General features: G+C 38.3%; 1 protein-coding gene and 1 long non-coding RNA gene across 2 annotated transcripts in view; one reads left to right on the forward strand and one right to left on the reverse strand.

Moving 5' to 3' along the window:
• Positions 1-3,339: 3,339 nt before the first annotated feature.
• Positions 3,340-8,976, forward strand: LOC144017361 (uncharacterized). Its single transcript, XR_013283168.1, has 4 exons — positions 3,340-3,728; positions 5,048-5,126; positions 5,777-5,852; positions 5,986-8,976. It is a non-coding gene; the product is annotated as an uncharacterized LOC144017361 (long non-coding RNA).
• kcnq1.1 (potassium voltage-gated channel, KQT-like subfamily, member 1.1) overlaps positions 6,951-26,250 on the reverse strand; it is a 34,142-nt gene continuing 14,842 nt past the window's right edge. The window contains exons 3-16 of the mRNA XM_077518826.1: positions 21,740-21,866; positions 20,883-20,961; positions 20,459-20,555; positions 17,734-17,856; positions 17,459-17,569; positions 17,133-17,228; positions 16,880-16,996; positions 16,480-16,606; positions 12,709-12,835; positions 8,552-8,627; positions 8,096-8,190; positions 7,918-7,964; positions 7,768-7,829; positions 6,951-7,437 (exon numbers count right to left, since the gene is read on the reverse strand). Of these exons, the coding sequence (XP_077374952.1) occupies positions 7,243-7,437; positions 7,768-7,829; positions 7,918-7,964; positions 8,096-8,190; positions 8,552-8,627; positions 12,709-12,835; positions 16,480-16,606; positions 16,880-16,996; positions 17,133-17,228; positions 17,459-17,569; positions 17,734-17,856; positions 20,459-20,555; positions 20,883-20,961; positions 21,740-21,866 (1,479 nt within the window). The 3' untranslated portion in view covers positions 6,951-7,242. The remainder of the gene's footprint in view (positions 7,438-7,767; positions 7,830-7,917; positions 7,965-8,095; positions 8,191-8,551; positions 8,628-12,708; positions 12,836-16,479; positions 16,607-16,879; positions 16,997-17,132; positions 17,229-17,458; positions 17,570-17,733; positions 17,857-20,458; positions 20,556-20,882; positions 20,962-21,739; positions 21,867-26,250) is intronic.

Consider the following 26,250-nt stretch of genomic DNA (forward strand, 5'->3'; position numbering starts at 1 on the left):
CTCATAAGAAATTTATTGGACCACACTGTGTCTATTTGTAACATTTCCAGCATGTCTTTCGTCCCTCGATGTAAATTTTATATGCACAAATTTGTTCCCAAATGTTCCATCCTGAATAAGGTATGTAACTTGAGTACAAATACAATATGTTGGCCTTTCCAAGAATACAAAACAGTACCGCCTATGGCACTGCCCACTGACAACCCATTGTACCTCTTATTAGATGTAAAGTGAACTCCTGCTGATTACCTATTCACCATGAACATGCCTCCTTGCACTTTTTGTAAAAACGTAACTATTTGTTGAAAAACTATTCATCTATTTGCATCCTTCCACATATTGTCTTTTTTTTTTTGATACCACCCACATACCCTCCCTTTTCAAAGGGTCAACCAGCTTGACAGAAAACAGAAGCTTGATGGATGATTTCAGTTGAGGTTCAACATGCACGCAACGCTCTTGTGGGGCAGACTCCAGAAAAAGCAGGTTGGTAAACTTCTCAAGATGATGCAGAGAAAAGCCTGGATCACGACTGGCAGTGGTGTAAGTTAATAGCTGACTTGCAGGCCAGCCTATTTGGACTATGAGTGCAGTCTTTTTTTCCTAAGCCAAATCATTTGTGTAATGTTAAATGAGTTGGAAATTAGTGTTTTGGGATAACAGTATGCGGTCATCTTGGGTTTTAGGCATCATGTTTGTTTTTTTCGGTGTTCATAAATGTTTACATTTCACTTCAGGTCTTGGTCACCCGCAAATAATTGTGTATCGGGAGAACCTATACATATTCTTATGAAATGTGCTTTTGTCCATTAGAAAAAAAGAAAAGTGTGCTTAAAATGTATTTTAGCAGTATCTTTATTTTCCAGGTTTTGGTAACGTCACACTTTCAACCTAGTGTCAATATGTTGACTCATTATTATGAATTGCTCTTTATCAGCCTCCTCGCAGGTTTACACATTCCACTAAAACAAATGTTTCACAGCACTATTGTTTAAACAATTTTATGCCATCAATTGTTCAAAATCTTTGCTTTGGAAACTTCTGTACGTGGAAAAAAAAAGGTCTTGGATGCAACAAGGTTAAAAATGATTCATTGTGATGATTCATCCTTTTGCTGATTTAACGGCACAAAGAAATTATGTGATGCTGGAAAAAAAAATCTTGGCAGTGAGTGAAAGAACATTTAAAATATTTATATAACCAAATATTTTGTTGATCAGAAAAATTAGAAGAATCATGAAAGTGGCGACTTTGAAATAAGCCCATTGGAAAGGCCAATTAATACGAGCACACTCCCAGTGTTGTGTTTTCAGCTTGAGAAAACCCAAAAGGCCATCTGGCCAGGGAGCAGGACAATGACCACAAAGGAGAGTGTGCCATCTTTTTCACCTGCAAATCAGCTTTTGTAGCTCTTCAACCCCGGGTCTCCCCTTAACTTTACCCTTTTCACTTGCTCCCTTTCATATTCAAAGCCTATATTATCACCGACTTGTGCCCAGATCTGAATGTTTACTCTCCTTTTTGCTTCATGTTTATTTGTCTGTTTCTGTCCCAGGGCAAGACTATTCTTATTCATGTTCATTTTCAAGTAATGAAGAAATCAAACATTATATATACTGTGTAGATGTTTCAATTGCATGAATGGCAAATATTAACATACTGGATTCACCGAGTTTAAGATGCAAAGTTAAAGTTTCCTATGAGTCCCAAAGGTTTGCAGCCTCCCACTCAGCTCCTTAATTAAATCCTCTTAAATATGTATGGTACTCTGCAAACGGTGCAGTTCATCACCAGTAGACAAATTCTTCTACAGTTCTGAGATGATTTGCTTAAAAGGCCAGAGTTGCGATTTATCCTGAAAATAAAAAAATAAAAAAAATATGACAAGTTGAAATGCAAAGTTATGATACACGTTCATAGAAACATTATTATAATTATGATAAATGCCACCAAGCATGCATAAAATATATTATTTTGGTAACAATCAGTCACATTGTTTTATTTTTATTTTTAGGATTTTATTTTTTAGTTTTCAACCCACAATCATCTCTACTCAGCACAAAGTCAAGCTACACTCAGCACACTTTAAGTGGGTGTGGCCCATTGTTTCGGACACCCGAGGCAGATGGTCACTTGGGGCCTTTTCTCCACATGACTACTTGTGTAAAGGAATCTCTGAACACCCCATGAATGACCATTAAAGAGAAGGTCACCATCTGCTGCCCAAAGGTCTCTCGTCTCAAGACCAGGGTGTTCCGCATGCTTTTATTATTTGCATATTCGCCCCTATAAGTCCACCACTACAACCTCGCGGCTAAAAGAACCTCTGCTGCCAACATGAGTGATGTATGATAGTGAAGGAAACACTTGAATGCTACTAATCATACTGAATGGGACTGCACGACTGAGTGATGGCTGAGCAGAGGCCATAACCACTCATTTGCAGTCAGAGAATTGTGGCACATGCTAGAAATCTGATAACTGTGAACTCAAGACATCAGTACAAAGACTACAACTGTTGTAGTAATATCATGCTGGTGATGGAACCATGCTAGACCAGCTGTCAAGCTACCTGATATTTACATCATACAGTGCATTAATACAAACCATAGAACAGGTGACAAACAACAAAAATAAATAATTATCAACAAAAGTGTGTGATCAATTTTTCTGTGCAGCCCGAAATGTCCCAGTTGCATAGCAGTAGCATGCACAGCTGAAGCTGTAAATGCTGCTAGGCAACAGGATGGTGAGCACTATTTGTCATATTTGTCATCTTACAGCCACAGAGATGAGAGAGAGAGAGAGAGAGAGAGAGAGAGAGAGAGAGAGAGAGAGAGCGAGCGACGTGAGAAGCCTTAAAGCAAGCTTCCAATTAACACCTTGGAGTCTTGGATAAATTGTACCATGTCTGGTAGTGTCTGAGCAAAATGCAAGAGTTGAAATCTTTTAAACATAGAGGGGAAAAATACAATCAATGACTAAGATGTACTAACTATGATGAGCCAGGACCATGCAAAAGCTGTATCAACATTTCGAACCAGATATTCTTGTCCATGTCACAACAAAATGTGCTTGTTTGGAGCAGAAGAACTATTATTTTGCACAATCCTGACATTTTTCATAACAAACATATTATTTTTGCATGAAAATATCAAAGACAAAGTGGACAGAAAATAATGATGTGACAATGTCAAGTTATTGCCTGAAGCTCAAGGCGCTTAGTGTTTATAGTGTTCAATCACATCGCTCTGATGTCATTCCAGTGATGCTTAGATATGGAGGATGAATATTTGTTTGGTATCTGGGGATTCCTATGTGATGCTTTTATTATGTAAACATACCTGGTTATTATTATTATTGGTGGTTATTGCCCACAAGTATTTATTTTTTATTTTTATCCAGCTAAACAACAGCATTTCTCAGAATTCACGCCAAATTTTTCAGGCTTGTAGTTTGCAGTTCAAAAATATAGAAAATGCTGAAATATTGTGGTTTGTTGTCAGACTGCAATTTAGTGATAGGCTACTGTACTTCTAATTTTTTGTCTCTCTCTCATGTGGCTAAATAAGGAAACCATAAACCACCTACCAACATGATGCAGCACAGTTTCTTCCATCGTCTGTCATCTACACACTCTCCAAATACGTTTTATGGATGGAGCAACCCCAAAATGTGGGGCTTTCCTGTCAAAGCCAGCCTTCTCCATATATTCTCATCGATTTACAGTAAGTGCTTTTCCTTTTAAGTGTTTCTGAGCCTGAAATAATAGGAGAGTTTGCAGTGTTAAAAATGCTAGCACGAGTTGAATGTACTGTAGTCTTCCCAGCCCCCCTCAAATTACTGACTAAAGCCATGCCCGCCACTAATTTGCACAAACACAATTCTCATGCATGAGATTATGAAAATAGTCACAGAGAACACATAACTAGCCCGACAGAATAGCAGCGCTAGCGATGCTAAACTAGTGCTAGCTTTGAAAACAAGCAGACATTAGCCAATAGCCACCAGTACTACTTTCGTAATGTCTCTTGTAGCATGACTTTTTCATAATGGAGTGTTACTATAACAATAAGGGCTTTGTATTCAACAGCACAGGTGCGTTTGAGCGTAAAATCGTCCGCATCTTGATCTTAGCATGTTTCCTTTGGCATGCTTCCCGCAAATCTGACAATTTGGTAGCTGAAAGTAGACGAAACTTTTCGCCTACTGCAACCAGGTCTAATGCTGCATGAGAATGGTCGGAAGTCGGACTTTTTTTTTACTTCAAACCAGGAAAAAAACAAAAAACCAAAAAAACAAACAAACCCTGACTTCACCGACCGACTTCAATGTGACATCACTCTACAATGGCAACCCCTTTGGAAGCACATACAATGAATGGTAAAACACAACTTACTCAAGTATAAAACTAGATAGCTATCTTCATTCATGAATATTTTACATAACGCCACGTAACGCAGTATGTATGCCGCTATCTCCTTTCATGCAATTATACGGTGAACTACTGAATATATGAAATGCTTATGAAAGAAGAGAAAAACAATAAATGAAGCATGCGAGAAGGCAAGTTTGCTGGAGGTCAAAATGAGTTTTGAGGACCAAAATAAAAAACAATTTATCACTATCCGCCATTTGGTTGTTTATTTTTGCCTCGGACGCTTTCAGGTCAGAACTGGGGAAAAAACAACTTGGATAAATCCGACTTAGAACCATCCTAGAATACAGCATTTAGTATTCGTGCAGGGAATGTAACACAATTTTGGTGAATTTGATCGAGGTGCAGACATAGATTATGAGCTCCATGCATATGTGCGAGTCATTGTCTAAATCAATTCATTGATTGCATTATCATCATCATCATCATCATCTTTTATTATTTTTTAAAACCACCCCGGCTGTTATCTGAAATGTGAAATACAATCAAGGAAAAAGATTGCTGTTTCAAGTTTTTAAGTTTGCTATTCATTTTCCACTTTAAATTGAAACCCAGTAGTGACCGCAGTCAATTAACTTCATCTATATCTGCTTTATTCTCCTCTCTGAGCACGTCCACTTCAAACAGCGTGGATGGCATGAAATTAGGCAGAGGCGCTTATGGACCACCTCCAGTCCCTCATGCAGAGGTATGCAGAGATTGTTTTTACACAAAAGTCTCTATGCTCGTGGTTCAGCACTTGCACAACACCTCCCCAGGGCAGCGACATTTTGTGCAATTTGGGCAGAGATAGTGGCCTGGTGAGAGTCGGCCTGTGACTAAGCAAAACTGCATGGTGCCTTTTGATACACTGCACCAGCACCTTCGCATCTTCATCCTTAAAATTTGGCTTCTTTTTAGACATCATTCTTTTCATAGTCCTTTGATATATTTGTGGGCTTTTATACTTGAATAGGACTATAATTTGGCCAATAGCAAAGTATCACCAAGTTCTTAACCAGTTGAATTAAATTTAGTTAGCAAGTGATGCAGCCATTTTCACCACTTTATATAAATTAACTTATTTTCTTGGACAAGAACATCTAAGGAGGCAGTGGCCAGTGACTACTCAGCAATCTGCAGTGGTCATTTTAAACTTGAGGACTTTGACAGGACCAGCCAAACTGTCTGACCTAAAATTGGAGACATCAAGTTTTCAGCGCCCCGGCTCATCTCCATACCGTATGCGTATTGCGATACAGTAATATGCATATAAGATGCATTTTTAGATCCAACTTATAGCACACAATGCTCAATTGTTTTATTTAAAACTGTAGTTGAACCTTTTTGCCATTTTAGTCTGCAGCAAGCATGAGCACGCAGACTTCTAAGCGTGTCTCAACCTGTCTCTGAACTGAACCCTGACCCAAACGTTGTGAGTATTGCAGTTGTAATTATCTGGATTTAATAACTGTTGATCCTACAATGTGACCTGCTGTTGTTAATACTAATTACTAATGTTTTCGTATTTCACATATCCACAATGGTGGCGGCGGGATTCATGATAGGATTAAGAATGCTTGCCAGTACCACACAACTGTGAGTGTTTTGATTTAAACATCACTTGAAATATTTTTATCCGTCTTTCTCTGAGGATCACTCCTACGCATTGCCTTCTTTTGTTTTTCTGTTGGAAAAAACACGAGCTGAACCCCTAGCAAGAGTTGAGAGTCTGGAACGGGAGAACAGGAATGCACAGATCAGGAGGGGGAAACGAGCTCTGTCTTACTGACAAACTCAAGTTCAACATCTCTGCGCTTGATTTTAGTGTAGCTTTTATAATGTGACATATTTTTCTTCGCAGTTGGCAAACTGTACTGTAGGTCCTGTACTGTAGAGAGAGTTTATCCTTGCACGCCACCTCCACGGTCAGAATCCAGTGACATTGACATTAACTGCCTCACCAAGTTGCTCTCACCAGACACGCAAGAAGGTCCTGTACATGTGTGGGAGGTCTACAATGCAGTGCAGTCGTCTGTATGAAAATGGATAAGCATACCTCCGGTGTCAGCATGTGTTCGTACTTCCTGCTCCTGGGCTCACCGTCCAACAGGTGCTGTGCTCGCTGCCCAGGAGTCTAAAAAATGTCCAAAATTCAAAACGATTGGCACAGTATTTGGATTTTGTGGAGGAGATATGTTTTCCTCATAGGAGCTCACAGTAAATGCCCATCTATTTGTCTAAAGACAACAGGACACAGACAATTAAGCCAAGCCAGTAAACGTTAGTAAAATACTGTCGCCGTCCTTTCACTGATGTCGTCATGCCGATGTATTAATTAAGCAGTCTGTGGCCAGTTGGTGCGCGCCCCACCAGCCGTTACAAAAATAAATAAATAAAACTCGCATATCACTTCACATCTGCTATAATTTACCTATTACCGAATGAGATGTTCTTGATAAAGTCAAGTTACATATTTGCCTTGGGCTTAAGTCCAGGTGCTTAAAAAAAAAAAAAGGCCAGACTTGGTGAATCAGGCCAAGAAGCAATTAAACATATGCTTTATATGAATGAAGATGGTAATCACCCTTGTTTTATTTGTCGTGTACAGTGATGTCTTTGTTCTGTCTTCCTTGTAAAGAACTTTTGGAGTCGTTTGTTTTGGCTGAGGCATTTGGCCTGAACGGCTATACAGATCCATGCATAGATACAGCTAAATACAATGTAATATTTGAGACATGAGTATGAATGGATGGATGGATAGATAGATAGATAGATAGATAGATAGATAGATAGATAGATAGACTTATCAATCGATCGATCGATCAGTCACTGCCCTCCAATTTTCTGGACAACTGCTCATAGCTTGGCAGGCCGTCCTGACTGGGGTTGATATTGCTGGTGCTGCCAGGCTGTGGCTTCAGTCTCTCCTCACTTTTGCCGCTACTGGCGTCCGACTGGTCCGGCAGAATTCTGAGAGAGTTTGCAATGCGGTTCAGCATCAGATCCATGTGTGTGATCTATGAAAAATAAATGCAAAGCACAAGATTAGGGATTATAACGTTTTATACTGAATTCTAAAGGCTCCTGTATACCCAGAACAGAGTGTAGGCTCCAGTGCACCTGCTACACTAGTAGTCACAACTAAACATTTTTGATGATGTTCAATTTATACATTCTGAAGTGACAACAGAACTACATTTCATATTTTGATGAGTTGAGAAAATGAGGGAGTTTTAAAACGCCAAGAAGATGTCCGTGTGTGCTTTAATTAAAGTAAACAATGAAATGTGCTAACACAAAGTCAAATAACTCAAAATTATGCCAAACATTACACAATATTCTCTTACCTTGTCCTCCATCCTACTGAGTCGGGATCCAATAGAGTTGTTTCCCTTATCTTTGGTTCGATCTAAAAACAGGAAACGGTATATGTGTTCGTGCACCAACGGTTAATATATTTAATAGAACAGTAAAGTGATAGTACAGTAATGAATTACCTGCTCCCATTTGGAATGAAGTCATCTTCCCTAATGACTGGTCCAGTCTGGAGGCATATGAAAAATAATGAGACATTCAACTTCTTTTCAACTTCTAATTCAATATAATCCTTATGACGGATCTTGATGAGAGTATCATGTATTCCTAAACACAAAGTTGTCAAAGTGATACGATTACCTTCTCTGGAGTTCCTTGATCCGCACCATTAGGTTGAGATGACCATGAGTGTATTGCTCAATCACATCTCGGACTTCATAAGGTTTACGAGCTTGCTATTAGGATATAAAAACAAAAGAAAAACAAAACAACAACAAAACTTTCAAGTGCTCCATTTTAGCTGCTTTTTTAATTTTTTTTTCAAAACTTGTTGCATAGTACAGAAAGACTGTATTAATACTGTATACTCATATATTAAAGCCTCACTTTATTCCAAACAAGTGTTTTTAAATTGAAATTAAAATTAATGTTTCATGTAATTGTACACCACTGCAAATTGCACTGCAATTATATATCATCAAATGTATACCTCTCTCAAAGCACCATCTTAAACTTTTTTTTTCTTTGAAATAAATAAACAATTTCCCCTAACTCTTAAAAATAGATGTCCTTCATGACACAAAATGATGTACTGACCTGGAACTTGGTCTTAGCCACAAAATGGTGCATTTTCTGGATCACACGAATGGCTCGTCTGTGGGACTGGGTTAGTCTGTTAAAACATTTTGAAATGAAAATCATGTGATAAAGTCGTTAAAGTTGATGTAAAATAAATAAATAAATAAATAAATAAATCATCCATACATCATTCTTTATTAAAAAATATGTTATCATCAACTAAAAATAAATAATGGTGATTTGTTGAGTCATTTTTACACTAGTATGCTGATGAAAAATAAAGCAAAATATGTATGTAAATAAAAAATCCTGGTGGAAAAATAAACAAAAGCTCAACTGAAATACTTCAGATTAGCTGCTGTAAGCAGAGCAACATGTTTGGGAATTTGGCTGTTTTGTGACATCCTCATAAAAAAAAAAAGTCCCAAAGAGATTGTAGCACATTTAGCAAGAGCTATTATGATGAACTATTGCTTTCCTCCAGGGCTCATTACATTGCAAAAACAAATGAATGAGTAAGTGGAAAGAACAGCACTGTATATTTTATAATAGGCAGTTCTTTTGGCTTCATCTGGAAATGTAGTCAAACTGCCAAACTAGAAATAGGATTAGGTCATGAATAATGTGCTTTGTATACTGGGAAAATATCAAAATATTGATGGTGAAGACTGAATTGTAAAAATATTTAATTATTGTAACTTGTGCTTTGTTCATGATAGATAGATAACTATCTATCATGAACAAAGCATCTAAATCCTAATCCAAATCTGGGGTTTGACAAGTAACAATGAGACAATTGCAGATATCCAGTAGATGTGTGCTATTGGGAAGTGAATAATAAGGCTGTAAATCATGCTTATACAGGACTGTCTCAGAAAATTAGAATATTGTGATAAAGTCCATTATTTTCTGTAATGCAATTAAATAAGCAAAAATGCCTCGCATTCTGGATTCATACAAATCAACTGAAATATTGCAAGCCTTTTATTGTTTTAATATTGCTGATTATGGCTTCTTTTTTTTTTTACTTGGTCTGAGGAAATATAATATTTTGAGTTAGGATACTTGAGTGTTCTTAAGCTGTAAGCCATAATCAGCAATATTAAAACAATAAAAGGCTTGCAATATTTCAGTTGATTTGTAATGAATTCAGAATGTATGACATTTTTGTTTTTTTAATTGCATTACAGAAAATAAAGAACTTTATCTGAGACAGTCCTGTAAATCTGTTTTGGGTTCGGGCAAGAAGAAACTTAATAGCCTGAAGACAAAGACAATGAAAAACATCCAATGAGCCAATCAATATCTTTAAGACGAGCATGTCAAACAAATCGTATTCAATAGAAAGCCCTGCACACATCCTTAATGACAGATTATGATATGGGCAGGTGGTTGTGGCTCAGTTGGTAGCGCGGGTCGTTCACTGGTCTGAATTCTGGTCCTGACTATCCACAGAGGGAGTGTCCAATTAATTTGTGTTGTCTTTTTAATATGCTTGTTGTTCCACCCCTTCCTATAGGTGGCAGTAGAGTACATTATAAAGTGTGTGCCATCTGCACAAACAAAATGTTTTTCACCACAGATTGAACTGAATAATCTGAGTGAACTTTATGGAAAAACTCAAAATAAATCCCTTGTATCCACATCTGCATGAGAATTGTTGGGGTTCTTCCTTGGCCCAAAACGTTATTTTGGTATGATCATATTACCTAACTGTTGAAGCAAGACAGAATTAAGGTGAACGTTGAAGACACATGAGGGATTTCAGTAAATAACCAATCAAAAAAAAAAATCCTGATTTGAAACATTTTTATTAGGGAGAAACAGTTTTCGGCATTTCACATGATAGTATTTCATCATAAAACTGTGCGTTCAATGTCATGTTGAACTCTGTCAGCTGCTTGTTAGATATTTTTAGTAAACAGAAAAATAGATGGTTGGATAGTTCCATAAGTTGAAGTCAGAACAGCAGTGATCTTTCCCAACAATGCCGCAAGCAATTTCAGCTCTGCATCATTACCCCACAATTTAAAAAGGAAGTCCCATGGGTCAAAACTGTAGACCTCATTTGTTTCAATTAGTGTAAGCTCTTACATTATAGTGCAGTTACTTAACAGTTATTTCCTATGATAAGACTCGGGCTCTCATTGTTCAAGCCACCTCACAAAAGTGCCACTTTCCCTAATAGACAGTCATCACAGCAATGCTCATAGGATGATGACATCATACATGTTAATTGAAGACATCACATACACTTCCAAGCATTTGGAACTCACACAGATTGAAATGAGATTCAAGACGTGACAGGGTCGGAAATGAACAGTGGCTTGAAGACATCAACTGCTTCATATGTCAAAGCGTATGTAGTCGGAATGGAAAAATGCTGATTTGTTGTGATTGTATTTTATTGCTGTTAATGTTTTATGTTATGTTTGTTTTGTTGTGTTTCTGTAAAGCGCTTTGTGACACTAAGGCTGTTTGAAAGCGCTATATAAATAAAGATGACTTGACTTGACTTGACGTGACATGACATTCCCGGCCGGAACATGACAAACGTAATAAATAAATAGATAGATGGATGAATGAATGAATGAATAAATAAATAAATATATAAATAAATAAATACATAAATAAATACGATTCTTGCCTTTCACCCAAAATAATTTGAGTTTTATCCATTTAAATCCATTAAACCATTTTACCCTCCTGCACCCATTGTTTTCTGTTTGTGCTTGTCAGGTTCAAAATGCTTCCCATAAGGAATGATTTTGACAAGATCTAAAGCTTGGAAAAAAAATAAATATAAGTTTGGATTTAAATCTGTGCTCTGCCACATTTACCTAGCAACCTAGTTAACCTAGCAGTTTGCTTTTTAAGTAGAGTGCACCTAATGTCCATTCACTGACTTTAAACGGCACGCTAGGTACATCGCTTGCATGCATTTGGACTGCACGCTTCACTATTTCATCCACAGGTACATATAAAATTATAAATACAATAAAGTATTGTGCGGCAAGGTGGATGACTGGTTAGCATGTCCGCCTCCCAGTACTGAGGACGCAAGATTGATTCCAGGCGCCGGCTTTCCTGGGTGGAGTTTGCATGTTCTCCCCGTGCCTGCGTGGGTCTTCTCCGGGTACTTCGGTCTCCTCCCACAATCCAAAGACATGCCAATGTCAATGACAATATCGAAACTGCCTAAACTGTATTTGGCAGTGTCTCGCTAGCTTACAACCCATAAACATATTTTGTTTTTGTGCATTTTGAATAGCTGTTACATCTGCATCATAGCAACACAATTTTGAATCGCTACAAAACCAGTGACCGACTGTTGGCCATGCCATTGCGCAGAGACATAAGTGTATCAACATAGCAAAACGGTGCTATAACATATAACAACAAGACTGATGGGAGTGAATGCTCTTTGTTATTCTACTTAATTCCAATCAACATTTATCTTGATCTCTTAAGTAGCAATTAGATGTGGGTCAATTACTGGTTTGACGTTTACCATAGTTTTAAAAAGTCGAAGTTTCAATAACCGCTAATACTGTCCATCACCGGTAATGAGGTCTTCTTTTGTTTTTGAGGGGACTTGTAAGCAGGGTACAATATAATTGGCTGCTTGCAGAGTTGAGTAAACGGGCCACTTCTTCAGGTTAATTGAAGGCTTATTCCCCCCCCATCCTTCTTTGTGAGCAGAAACAGGTGGGAGGAGGGAAGCAGGGAGACAGACGAGAGAAAGATGCTGCAACATTCATCCGGATGGATGACTTTTTGTTTAAATGGGTACTAGTTAGCCTCAAGGACAACATGAATGCCCCACGGGTCTCTACTAAAAATAGCTCAGCAGTGATGGAACACTGTGACTTACTAAGATGAATTAAAACTGAAGAAGAATGTTAGCATTTGTTTATTTAAACTTTACATTGTACATGTTCTACACTGTGTTTAAAAATTACATTGATTGTGTTCAATGGGAATCTTTTTTTTCAAAGTGCAGTACAGTTTGTTTATATACACAAACATTTAAAATATTTATCTGCAGTGAGGCTCAAACCATGACCCTCTCTTCTGAAGCCGAAATCCTAATAGATGAGCTAATGCTGGCTTTTAAACACCTGATTTCCACATTCTCACATGGGAAAACTGCAGTATGTGAGACTAGTACTTACTGTGATATGGAGGTAGCTGCAGTCAGTGCACTGTCTCGCTCCGACTCCTGCTCTAGGTTGTCTGCAAAACTGCAGTTCCTCTTCAGGCCAGCGGATGAATTATCATCTAGAAGGCCAGGGCTTGTCTCTGGAAATATACAGCAGACACCATATTGTAAACTGGGCTTTCATTCTGTGTATGATAGATTGCTTATCTGGGGATACAACATCAGATGATTCATGTTGTACGGCCTCAGGGTGTGACACATTTTCAAACATTGACATTTTGGATAATGGTCTCAAGTGATAGCTCTTAGACAATTTTATTTTTGTTCCATTTCTAATTAAATAGGATGATGACGATGAACATCAAAATTGACCTTTGAGAAGTATATTAGTCTAATGGAATTGGCAAATGAGGATTGTCACAAAAAATAACTCTGTGGTGATTATTATAATAGCCCTAACGGATGTTTTTTTATGTTGTAAGGCCGAAAATAGTGCTGTCATCTGTAATTGTCTAGTCTGTTTCCTTGGAATTTGAATGAGTACCACATCAGCAGGTTCCTTTCATTTGGGGTAATTTGGACAGCGGATGTCTTTTCAAACAGACAAAATTCAATTAATAGCAACTATTGTGCCTGCAGAACAGAGTGGCAATTTTAAACTGAAAAAAAGCATCTATTACTTTTTCTGTAAAACAAAACAAAAACAAAAAACATGCATTAGCAGGAACGAGTGCAGGAGCCTCTGTGGGATTTGTGTTTGATTTTTGATGTGAATGCTCAAACCAAGAACACAAATACCAGTCAATAAGTCCATTAACACCTGCCTGACGAGTGTGGGTCACTGATTTGATGCCTTCTTGGGACTAAACTCATAAAATGGTTGACGGAGAGATGCCTGGTAGAGTCCTGAGCACTGCCAATGTGGCCTCAAGAAAAGCAACAAATGCTCAGGGAGTGAGTGCCATGGATCTGTTTGTGAAAGTGTGTGGGATGTGTGAACCCCCCCACCAAAAAATAAATAAATCTGAAGAAGGCGTGACTGGACTGAGGATGGCGTGACAAACTGTGTATAAGTGACAAATGAAATTGCATTTGAAACTGTATAGAAAAAGACCACATCTTACTTCTATTTACAGTTTCAAATCTTTTTAAAATGAAGTCAATAATTAATGCTTATTCAAATGTTATTTGTACAAATTTGACCGTGACTCTCTGGATCCAAAGCCCAAGTCCTTACAGATGAACTAATTTCGCCAAATAACCATAAATACATGTTTAAATAGATCTATCGATGGGCAATATCTTTTACGTAACAGCAGTATCATTGCTAGTTTTTCCCCCCTGGTGCACTTTACATTTTTTCACCAAGTGCCAGTCCATTCTGCTTATCTTTATGGTCGCAGGTGAATTTGGGTGAGAGGTGGTTTAAAGCCTGGAATGTTTGCCAGTCAATCACAGGGCATATAAGAAGAAAAAAACATTCACCTATATATTCTTCAATTAACTTTAACATGCAAGTTTTTTCTTCTTTTTTTCATAAGTAGGAGTACATCAGGAAACCCACGCAAGAATGGAGAGAACATGCAAACTCCACATAGGGAGGCCGGAGCCTGGATTTGAATCCACAACCTCAGACATGTGCACAAACTACTCACACACATCTGCTGATCATTATACATTGCCAGTGCTTGGTGATTGCTGGTTCTAAAACACAATGACGAATGCACAATGAGTCTTGAGACTGTACAAATAAAGTTTCTACAACATGTATTAAACTGGAAATGATTTTTGAAAAATGAATCTCATAGTTATGTTAGTAACAACTAAATGAATCATATAGCGCAAACTTGTCATTACAGTCGGGGTTCCTTTTAAAGTCTGTGTTTATGCACGCATGCATTGAGTGCTCAGTTTGTTTATTTTACATCAGGCACGTTGTTATACAGCTAAACGTCCTTCAGTGCTCCTTTTGCCTCAGGCATGTTATTGAACAGCTAAGGGTCCTAAAAATGGGAAGTAATGCTGTGCCCGAATGTCCACCCTTATCCCTAACCCCTCATTCACGACATAGCCCCGCACTAGTTGCCTAATATATAGTGCCTTCATTCTGATTGGTGATTCCGACAGTCAGCTCACTACTTTCTCTTGGTCGCATATCACGTGACCACCGTACCTGTCATGACGCACCGGCGCATAAATCCCAGACTTTTTGTTGTGAATAAAAATGTTTTAAAACTGTACTAAAACAAATTAATTATTTCTGTAGTATATATTCAATGTATCGCTTTGATTCCTGCATTTGCACTGTCGCTCGTGCCATGTTTTTTTTTTTTTTTTTTTTTTTTTTTTCATACTCGCAATGTATTGTGGTCTATATCAACCGAGTTAAATGAACATCCATGTTCACTACTTTTTAGAGTGCATTGTGGGTAATTCTGAGTGCCCTACATTTTTGCTCCCTGGACATACGGACACCCCTACAAAATGGCGTGACCCCTCAGTAGGGAGTAGGGTGGACATTCGGACACAGCCAATGAGTCAGTTGGCCGTGTGCAGCAGCATTCCTGGCAGTTCCAACCAGTACACACTCTATGTGGTGACGTTAGTGACAACACGAACATAAACAACGTCAAGCGAAAAATAGTGGTGACAAAATGTAATTTAGCATGACGGAATTGTGGTTAAAATAACGTTGATGGACTGACAATTGACGGAATGCACTCACAAAATTTACTGTTGATCCTAAAGTAGCAGTTGTAATTTAGACAGGTTAAAATAACGTTGGCGGACTGACGGTTACACTTTGGTTCGGCTTGAAGTATTGACGGATTGGCGATGATGGGAGGGTGTCCCTAATATAGATGATTGCCAAATGGCAGATGCTCAAAATTCATTGTCGTGCCCATCTCTGGACAAATTCAAGGGTGAAAACCGTGTTCTGACCTGCCTCGCTCACAGTTCTGAGTTTGGGGTTCAAATTAACATTCGACCTTCTTGCGTGGAATTTGCATGTTCTCCCCAACCTTGCATGAGTTTTTATTCAGGTACTTTTCTCTAGCAATACATTGCACCCTTTCACATGTTGGGATATGTTAACATGTTAAGTTTATTGACACTCTAAATGTGGTTGGCTGGTGACCAGTTCAGGGTGAACCCCAGCCAATGACAGCTGGGATAGCCTCCAGACCACCAGCGACCCTCGTGATGAAAACTGGAAAAGAAATGGATGTACTATATTTTAAGAGTATTAAGGTTTGACTAAGATACAGGGTTGGGAGGGCTCTTTTAAAGTGGAAGTCAACCTTTAAAGAAGACTAGTGATAAAGCATCTCCCATGTAGGAATGAGAACATAATGTTTAATGATTTACTTGTTAGTACATACTAAAAAAAACACACACACACCTTTTTCTCCAACCTAATTATACATCCCTTTCATAAAAAATATATAAAAAGACACGAGTAGCAGATTAACAGATTGAGATGTGAAAAAACAGTCATGAATTATTTTTCTCTTTCTCAGAAATGTAAGCAGACATGATTGTTGCGTGGAGAGTGTGCAGCTCACTCCCTCAGCTGACACTGAAAAATGCATACATAATTTGCTTTGTTTTCTTCTTACCACTCTTCATTGCTGGCTCATTACGATATATCCCGAGTAGAGTTTTTTCCACACTAAATGTGCAGTTTTCACTCAAGTGGTATGTTATTTAGATCAATGATTAATCATCAAAGGACTCATTGTTTACACAAGACTGGAAACATTCTGGGAGAATCTGGTCTTACCTGTGTCCACAGTCTTACATGCATCAGAGCTCAAAAAGTTGTTCCTCTCACTGTCATAAGCAGAGACAGAGACCACACTAGGAACTGTGAGAAAATTTGAGCCGTTATCCTGGTTCAAATTATTCTCCTGTCAATGAAACACAAACATCTCAGCCCAACAAAATACTTTTATGTTCAGCAAGTAGCATATTAATCAACATGTGCATGCACAACACCCACGTGACCAACTACAACATGGTGAACACGCTATTAGATACAATATTTTATTAGATTGTGTAAAATGTTCGAATAACAGACAAAATATGTCACATTTTTGACTCATCACAGATGCCTATCAATCTCTTAAGGGAAAAAGCTACTCTTTGCACAATAAAATATACAGTATATTAAAAGTACCAACCAATTTCTTCGGTGTTGGGGTTGCCAGTGAAGAGTTAATGGTGTTGGATCTCTTTCTCAAAAACATCTTATACGTGGCCGAATCACAGTTTTCCACTGCAAAACATCTCCATGATGTCTGGGGAGGACAGACAGGAGAAATATAATGGTTGAAACCTATTTAATGTGCAAGTAGCAGTTGTGCGAGGAAGAGCCACGGTCACACCATGTTCCAACTAATTATACTGTCTTGGTCATATTATACGGTCGAATACCTGGATGACACTAGCAGCAGCGGGGATTTGTCTGTTAAAATGTTTCCGCCTCTGCTTTTGCTGCACTGCCAGAGCAAATCCTGAGCCTAAAATTCCCTGTGAAGAAAAAAAAGTCCAACAGCTCATTGGTGGGCTGTGATGTTGCCAAAAATAGATCAGCCATAGCTAATGTTTCTGTAATAAATAATGTGTCCAATTATCTTATTACAAAAGTACATAAAGTTATTTTACAAATTACTTGAACAATAAACATTTTTTTCAAAGACACAATGAGTCTAAGTGTAGAGGCATTTGAGTCTAGTGTTGCCGTGCCAGTTTCCACTTACTGCAGGGAGTGCAAAGAAAGATACAGCAAAGACCGAGAAACAAGATGCAATCATCTTTCCGAGCCACGTCTGAGGTATGAGGTCTCCATAGCCAATGGTCGTCACGGTTATCTTGTACAAACACATGAAAATGAATGCTGTTTTGTAAATTACATGATTAACAAAACAAAAAATGTGATCACTTAAAAAAAACTGCTAGGCTTGCTTATTTCATTTGGGACACATTGGATTGGCCATGGTTTGTCACAAAAACTACTATGTAATAATATTCTTACCACTCCCCACCACAGAGCATCAGCATATGTATCAAACATGTTGGTTTCCTTTTCTGCCAGATAGACCAAATATGAGGCAAAGATCAGACACAGAAAGCCAATATACAAGGTCGTGATCAGCTCCTGAAATGCACACAAAAAATCAAGGAATAGTTGGAAAACATTTAGTATTCACTGTGTTAGTCTTTGTCATGTACAAATAACTTTTGTTGTTGCTCCAAATAGAAGAAACAAAAATCCCATTCATTTCAAGACAAGACACAACTCTGGGTAGAAAACATACTTTATTTGCCCAGCCACTTTAAAATTCTTTTCATCAAGACGAGAGGGGAAGGATGTCCCAGTGATGTGGAGCGGATTATGCAATACATAATACACAATAGTGTAGTATTAAGTATTAACAATTGAAAGCATGTGTGGGGCAGTGACTTATTCATTGTAAAAGAAAGGAACATGGCACCCAGTGGAGTAGCTTTGACATTCACTAGGCAAATCTATTCTAATAATACCATTTAAATATAATGCAATAATAATCTATCTGGCAATTTTAGATTTTGTGGACAAGAATATATTTATGCTTATAAACACTTGATGTCTGAGAACGCATTCAATGCACTAGAGCAAAAATGGAAGCAATCACATAATTAAAAATAATAATAATAAATCACTAACTAACAAAATTGAGCTTTTTATAATCAAATACATAGAAATGAATGTTTTTCAGAGCTTTGTATGATTGACTGAAGAGTTCTAACAGGATTTGGGCCCTCCTCTTTGCAGCAAAAGCCCTTTTGGATTTCAGAAAAAGTGAATGCTACATTTGGTTTCACCTACTCTGTTATTTAAAATGTGAGCAAGCATTGAGAGTACTCCTCTTAGGTAGTTGGAACCCAATCAGCAGATGTTGAATTCTTGTCAGCATCCTGGCCCAGAAATGTTACCACCTGGTTTTACAGCCTGCCACAACGGAGCAGAGGCATAACAGTGCACAAGTTTTTTTTTTCTTTTCTTTTCTGGCAAAGGCTTCACTGTTTGTCTCTTGAAAAATTAACCTGTGGAAGAAATGGAGTAAAAAATAGGAAGCCTCCACAATATTTGCTGGACCATTAGCATTCAATCCGGTAACCCCTTCACATCCTACCCTCTGCTTTCAACTTCAAATATCTTTTACTGCATCCATGCATGTCTTCCTGGAGTCATTACCAAAAGTTTAGCAGAACTGGCAACCCCATTTATGAGGCAGTGCTCCATCTGCTACTGCGCCAGTGAGGAGCAACGGTGCAAAGTGTGTTTACAAGCCAGATGCATGAGAATGCTATTTAGTGTGTACTTAAATTAGGTTATACAATTAAGACTGGATAGTAATTAGAGTAAATGAAACTGAACTGAATTTGAATTCGAACCCCCCAGATGTTACCACAGACGGTTGTTCAGCTCACCATCACCGTGAAAACAAACCCCCTTGCAAAAAACACACATTGAGGATACAATACGGCATGTCCACATAATGAAATGCAATGTGACTTCCAGTACTTATGTGTATTAGAGAATTGCAGCTGTGTGATACTAAACAATATAATACATCTCCCACTACAGCGTGATATTACAGAAATGTCAAAAAACATGTGTATGGTTTAGACATATTTGGCATGACATTTTCAAATGCACTCTTTTATATAACCGTGTCATTTGCATGACGGCTCGGCCATAATGTAGGTCAGTGTGACTATGCAGCACCTAACTTTTACCTGAGGCGGCAAGTGTCCTTGCATAGTGGAATTAATGGCACAATGTGCAGCATGGCTCAAATCAAAAGCAAGCAGCACTTTAGCATACTCTCGATGGTCACAACACCTTGGGATGCACCTTCACAATTTACTGAGACATGTTGTAAGTACTATACCTAGAATTCTGTCTTTAAAGTTGCTCAGTGTAAATTGAAATTTGCTCAAAAATATCCTTACAATAGCCTTTTTATTTGACCATTTATATCATGTTTTGGTTTTGTTTGGGTTGGGTTTCGTTTTATTTTGGTGAGAGTTTTTGTCTGGTGTTCTTGTGTGTTTCCCCCGTCTCTTTATGTCTAAGTAGGTCCACCTGTGTGTCATCCCCCTTCCCAGTGTGTGTTGACCTAATTAGTGCCTGATGCCTGCTGTGTTTCCCAGGTGTGTCTTGTTAGTGTCCCATTAGTGTTGTATTTAGGGAGTGGTGTTTTGTTCACGCATCGTGGGAGCATTACCTTACCTTGTCTTGTCCTCGTGTGGTGCGTTGTTGTTGTTGTTGTTGTTGTTGTTGTTGAGTCAAGTTTATCTACGTCTGGTCAAGTTTCCCCACATCTCCTCCAGTCTCCACGTCTACTCCAGTCTCCACGTCTACTCCAGTCTCCATGTCAACTCAAGTCTCCACTTCAACTCCAGCCTCTCACTTCATGCCAAGTCAAGTGTTCCTCTCTCGTGTCATGCCCAGTCAAGTCTTCCTCTTTCATGTCATGCCCAGTCTGTCCACGTCCCGTGCAGTTATTTATTTAGTCATGGAAAATAAAGCTCCATATATTGTCCTGCCCGTTTGTCTCCCTGCCGTCTTTTTCCGCTTTTGGGTCCATCCATCACACCCACATTATTACAATTTAAGACTCAAGCATCTTCTAATTAGCAGATTAACACTAGCTGTTAGTAACGCGTACTCCTTCAAGCCTCTGGCCAATTGTTTTGGTACAAGGAATTACCTGGCGATGGGCATAGACAACAGACCCCAGGAGACGCCATGTTCCTCCCTGGCGGTCTACGTGGAGCATACGCAGTATTTGTAAGAAACGGATTCCCCTAGAATGAGAACGTAATGTTGAAAAGGTGACAACAGTTTAACAAGGTTTTAAAGGTTATATTTAGAAACAAAGAACATAAATGTCAGTTGTAAACATATTTTGCCACAAGTAGTTCTGCCAACACGTCAGGTCAAAAAAATACTTTTATGTTTGATGAAAAACCACAGCCTTTGCTATATATATGAAGTCTAGAATGACTACTAGTACCCTATTTTTAAGTCAAGAATAGATTGTCGTTATTTTTCATTAGTGATGAATCCAAATGAAAAAAACAGCTACAGATATACTGTTGTGTCAAAAACATCTACTTTGCATGCAGTCTCACCTCACAGCCGAGGTTGCAAACACCTGTCCTTTGGAGCCAACTGCGAGCACGATTATTGAAGCAACCACAACAATCAGATCTGTGTAGAGAATTGAGAATGAAAGCCTTGAAAAAATGGTTTGATATCAAAAAAAGTAGAAAAAAAACAAACAAAAAAACAGGACTGATTAGAATTAAAAATATATATATATATTGAAAACACATAGCACACATTATATTACATGATTCAATTGTTTTACTTTTCAAATAATAAAATCTACTAATACAGTCAGTTATTACAGCTTCATTTTATGACATTAAAGGGCAAGTCATTTCTAGACAAAAATATGTTATGTGACCTCACTAGCCCAAACATGACATTCTGATTGATATTACATTTGTGGAATATGAGTTATGAAGCAAAATCCAGCCGCGTATATCCATCTCAAGGGGCGGTCATTTTCCCACATAATGTCGCATGAAGATGACATCACAGTTGCTCAGGGTTCAGACAACGATCGATCGCAGCTCACCTGCTTTCTGAAGCTGAGCTGTGATTGGTTATTACCTGAGACTCAGGCGACTGTGATGTCATCTTCAGTCGACAGCAAGTGGCAATATGGAAGCCTTCTGATATTGAGAAAAACGGCTGGGTTTTGCTGCTTAACTCATATTTCACTAACACAATATTAATCAGAAGATCCTTATTTAGACTAGTGGGGCTACATACACCATATTTTGTCAAGAATTTTTTGAGGGGTTGACTTCCCCGTCAAGAAAGAAAAACATGATACTAATTGCATTGGATTTGTATTTGCTTGATTATTATTATGGCACATTTGGGTGTATGCGTGTTTGTGTGTGTATAAAGCTCAAACCTATGATAATTATTGGCTTCCTTGCAAATCGTAGTCGTCCACTGAAGCCAACATATATACTGCGACAACCTGCTGACCAAAGCCGGACAATATATTCCAACCCTAAGAAGACCACAAGGAAAATCTCCTGCGAAGGGAGAATGGAAGTTAAATTAAAAATGGGCAAAAAACCTAAAAAAGCAACATGATTGTACTTGCCATCCTCTTTTAGACTTCGCTATAACTAAATTCACATAAAAAAAACAAGCGACATCATGCGGCACGGTGCCATACTACAGATTGTTAGAATGGGTTGATGAATAAAAGTATGCCCAGACAAACACATAATTTTGTCAAATTCTCAGATTGTATTTCAATTCCATGAGTTACTATACAGTAATCCTGAACTACAAACCACAATTCAAATGAAGTTGAAATGTTGCGTAAATAAGAACAGAATAATGACTTGCAAATCATTTTCAACCTTATTTTTTGTAACAGAATCTGAGTCACATTGCAAGCATTAAATTCAAAACTAGAGAATATTTGCAAAAAAACAACTCTTTGACCGCCAAAAACGTTGAATGACGTATTCTAAAATCCTAATGAATGTCGCCAAAAACGTTAATTTACGTTTATTTTTTATTCTTTTTCTCTCAATGGGCAGCGCAACATCTTGTGCAGCGCTGCCTTGTCACTAAAAAAAAAATAGTGTCAAAGTCACAAAAAAATGTATCTTTTCACAAAGAGCTTGTATTTTCGCTTATGTCACTCAAATGACCTAATTTCAAATGGTGATTACTAAAGAATGGAATAAGGTAGAAACATACTTTTTTGTTCTCATGAAAGAATGGAATCCAATCTTTCATATGGTATCCACCATATTTATGTCGTTATACCGCACAATATTTTGTTTGCTTTGAAAGATGAGTGAAAATGCTCCAAATCTGTTGGCACCGTTGGGGTTTTTTGGATAACGTTTGGCAGTGAAAGAGTTAATTAGTTTGAACACTAAACAAGTTGTCTTTGTAGTGTATTCAATTGAATATAGGTCGAGGAGGCTTTACAATCATTGTACTGTGTTTTATTTTAAATTTTACACAATGTGCCAACTTCGGATAAGTGTGCAACTACGTTCTTTTTGTCTCTTATGCAAATGGAAGAATTTTGGCCTTAGTGCTGAGGGCATTTCTGAAAGATGAACTATATAGCATACTAACAAGGAGTCTGTTATCTTTTGAGAAAATAATGAACTATTCTACGCGCGTTTTGAGGTGTACAATAAAAAAAATAAAATAAATATGTAGCGATAATTGGGTCGTCTTTTGGACGAATTAATAATCTGGACGTTACAGAGGTAAATTATATTTACCTCGATAACCTCTAGAGGCACCACGTTGGTTTTGCTTTGGGTTAACAGGAGCAAACAACGACCAAAATCCTTCTTTCATCAGTCATTGATAATCTAAAGTCGCCACACTCGATATTCAGTGGTTCGTTGTACTAACAAAAGAATAATAATCCACTCGGAAACACAGATGACTTAGGCGGAATAGAGTTCATAAAACATGCATTTATTCACGATTGCTACACTACAGAATCAAAACACTGCCTATCTAACTATTCTACCGTCAGAAGAAAAGGACTAAAATAAAGCGAATGAAAATAAGGAAGGAATGCGAATGAATAAAGAAACAGGGAAAAGAGAAATTTGACCTGCCAGATTTGTGATATGTTTCAAACGTAAGTGGCACACAGTGGATACGCCGAGCTAGAAATCAAACGCACACTTACTAGAATCGTTTGCGTCGAACGAGCAAAAGGGTCTTGTGGAAAAGGGGGAAAAATAGTCAATGTTCGTTCCAAAAAGGCAAAAAAATCAAAAAAAAGGGTTTATTCCACAGGTGAGCACGGGGAAGCCGCTCAGGGGCCTGACGTAGTTGCGCGGCTCGTCCCTTGATTGGTCGGCGACTCGGCGAGGTTGATTCTCGCCAAGGTTGGTTCTGCCGGGCAGCTGTCCGAGTTCAGGTGTTGCAGCTTGGTCAATACGCGCCTGCGTACGGGGAAGGCCAGCCGTTGGAGGTGCGTTGGCACTGCGGCGGAGCGCCACCGAATAGCAGGTGGGGTGCGCGGCTTAGGTGCACAACCTTGAGTCCGGCGATACGTTGCAAGTGTACCCCCAGGGAAGGTCGGGCGGGCAAGCACCGATGGTGGAACAAAAAAAACAAAAAAAGCAAAAGAGTCTTTAGTCAGCGTTGCAGTTTGCACCTGCTTTGGCGTGGCGTGGAGTGAGGGTCCGCTCTCGGCAACGGTTGCTGCCAGAAAAGAAAAGGGCCACGTGGTTGGCAAGTTTCTTGGAACAAAGAGTTCGAGCAGGCTGGGGCACTTGCAGGTTGTGCAAGAGAGTTTTTGGAAGAGGCTTGGAAGCCAGAGGGAAGAGGCGGAAGAGCAGGAAGAGAGAGAGACAGAGGTCCCCTCATCCTTTTAAAGTCTTTGGGCGGGGCTTCAGTGGGTGGTGGCACACCCTTCTGCTCGCTCGGGCAGACTTTAAGAAAAAAAAATTATTAAAGAGATTAATAATTTGGCATTAAATTTGGTCAGTCTGGCAAATCAGTTTTCCCACACAGCCCGTTTAACACACATCGTAATTAATGCATCATAAACTAACTTCCCAGATAGCAAAATGTGGTTGAATCAACGTTGAAATATTGTTCGGCTTAAGTGTTGAATCTACGTTGAGATCTAAAGTTTAAATTATACAGAAAGCGCAAGGTTGATAAAATGTTGAGTCAACGTTTGCTTTCCAACCATATATCACTCAATATCAATGTCGTTTCAACCATAATCTAAATGAGAATCTACATGCATCTTTGGTTGATTTTACATTGAATTCTAACGTTTAAATTAAACAGAAAGCGCAGGGTTGATAAAATGTTGAGTCAACGTTTGCTTTTCAACCATAAATCACACAATATCAATGTCGTTTCAACCATCATCTAAATCAGAATCTACATGTATCTTTGGTTGATTTTACATTGAATTCTAACATTTAAATTATACAGAAAGTGCAAGGTTGATAAAATGTTGAGTCAACGTTTGCTTTGTAACCATATATCACACAATATCAATGTTGTTTCAACTATCATCTAAATCAGAACCTACATGCATTTTTATTAGAGGTGGGAATCTTGGGGCACCTCACGATTCGATTGCGATTACGATTCAGAGGCTACGATTCGATTATAAAACGATGATTGATTTCCCCCCCAGGCAGCAGAAAAAAAAACAATGTATTTTTGTGCTTTTAATGTTTCGTACATTAGTTACAAAAATAGTACAAAAGTCCTCCCAGGCCTACATAAACTACTATTTCAGTATCAAGTTAACAGTTCAAAACAGTAAATAAAATACTCAAGTCCTCATTCTGTAACAACAGCTTTTAAGTATATTCAGTCTTCAACAGAATAAAACATAGCACTGAGCAAAAATATATTATTTTTATCCACTCAAAAGTGCACTGAGGTATAAATGAAAGACAATGTGAACTACTACTTCAATACAAATGCCTAAAAAAAAAAAAAAAAAAAAAGTGCTTTCCTGCTTTTTAAGTTGTGTAAAGATGAACATGTAAACATTAAAGTTTCTCAGAGGTACAAAAAAAAAAAACCCTCAAGTGCTTTTCTGCTTTTTAACTTGTGTAAACATGAACGTGTAAACATTAATGGGATCGTTCGGCTTTTTTAACATGAATCTCAATTTGATCCTCACCTCACGTGTGTGCGATCAGCACTGACTTCTTTCTGACAGCGTTCGGTGACACGCGTTCTGGTTCGACGTTGGACGAGAAGAAAATAAAAAAGAAAATAGTCCAGCAAGCTGGCTGGGGTCTCGGAAATAAAGCGTTTTTCTTCTAAAAAAAAAAAAACTATTTGTTTTCAAAAGCGTGATACATTTCCACCACAATACTCTTTTCTGAATAAAGTCAGACGCCATTACCGCCAGCCACTACTTTTCTGTTCGTTCGTTCGTATCACTGGGCGGCGCCCTGTAGAACGCTAACCGACGCACTGCAGCCAGCTAGCTGATACTTCCGCCTCAAGTTGTTTGCCTTTTCGGAGCAGGTCTGATCTCACGAAGAGGTGGGTTGGTCAGCTCAGCCATGCTTGTTGTTGTTTTGAATCTCGAGGCGTGAGTTGTGGACGTGTACTCTCGGTCCGTCCCAAAAAGCGTCCCGAAGACCGCGCGCGCTACTGCGTTTCAGTTCCGCGTACTTTTCGCTCGTTTCGCTTCCCTTGGCATATTTATATAATCGGAATTTGGACGTTTGTGAATCGTTCTCGATTGTTCCACGGCCGAATCGTGAATAATCTAAGAATCGGAAATTTTGCACACCTCTAATTTTTATAGTGAATTAATGTGAGGAATAAATGTTTTAAGTTAATCATCATTTACATTGGAATTTACATCTAAATGTACATTATTATTATTACTATTATCATGCACATTAATATAGAACTACTTTTTTAAACTAA

This window comes from Festucalex cinctus, chromosome 4, assembly GCF_051991245.1.
Source record: "Festucalex cinctus isolate MCC-2025b chromosome 4, RoL_Fcin_1.0, whole genome shotgun sequence".
In the NCBI taxonomy this organism is placed as follows: domain Eukaryota; kingdom Metazoa; phylum Chordata; class Actinopteri; order Syngnathiformes; family Syngnathidae; genus Festucalex; species Festucalex cinctus.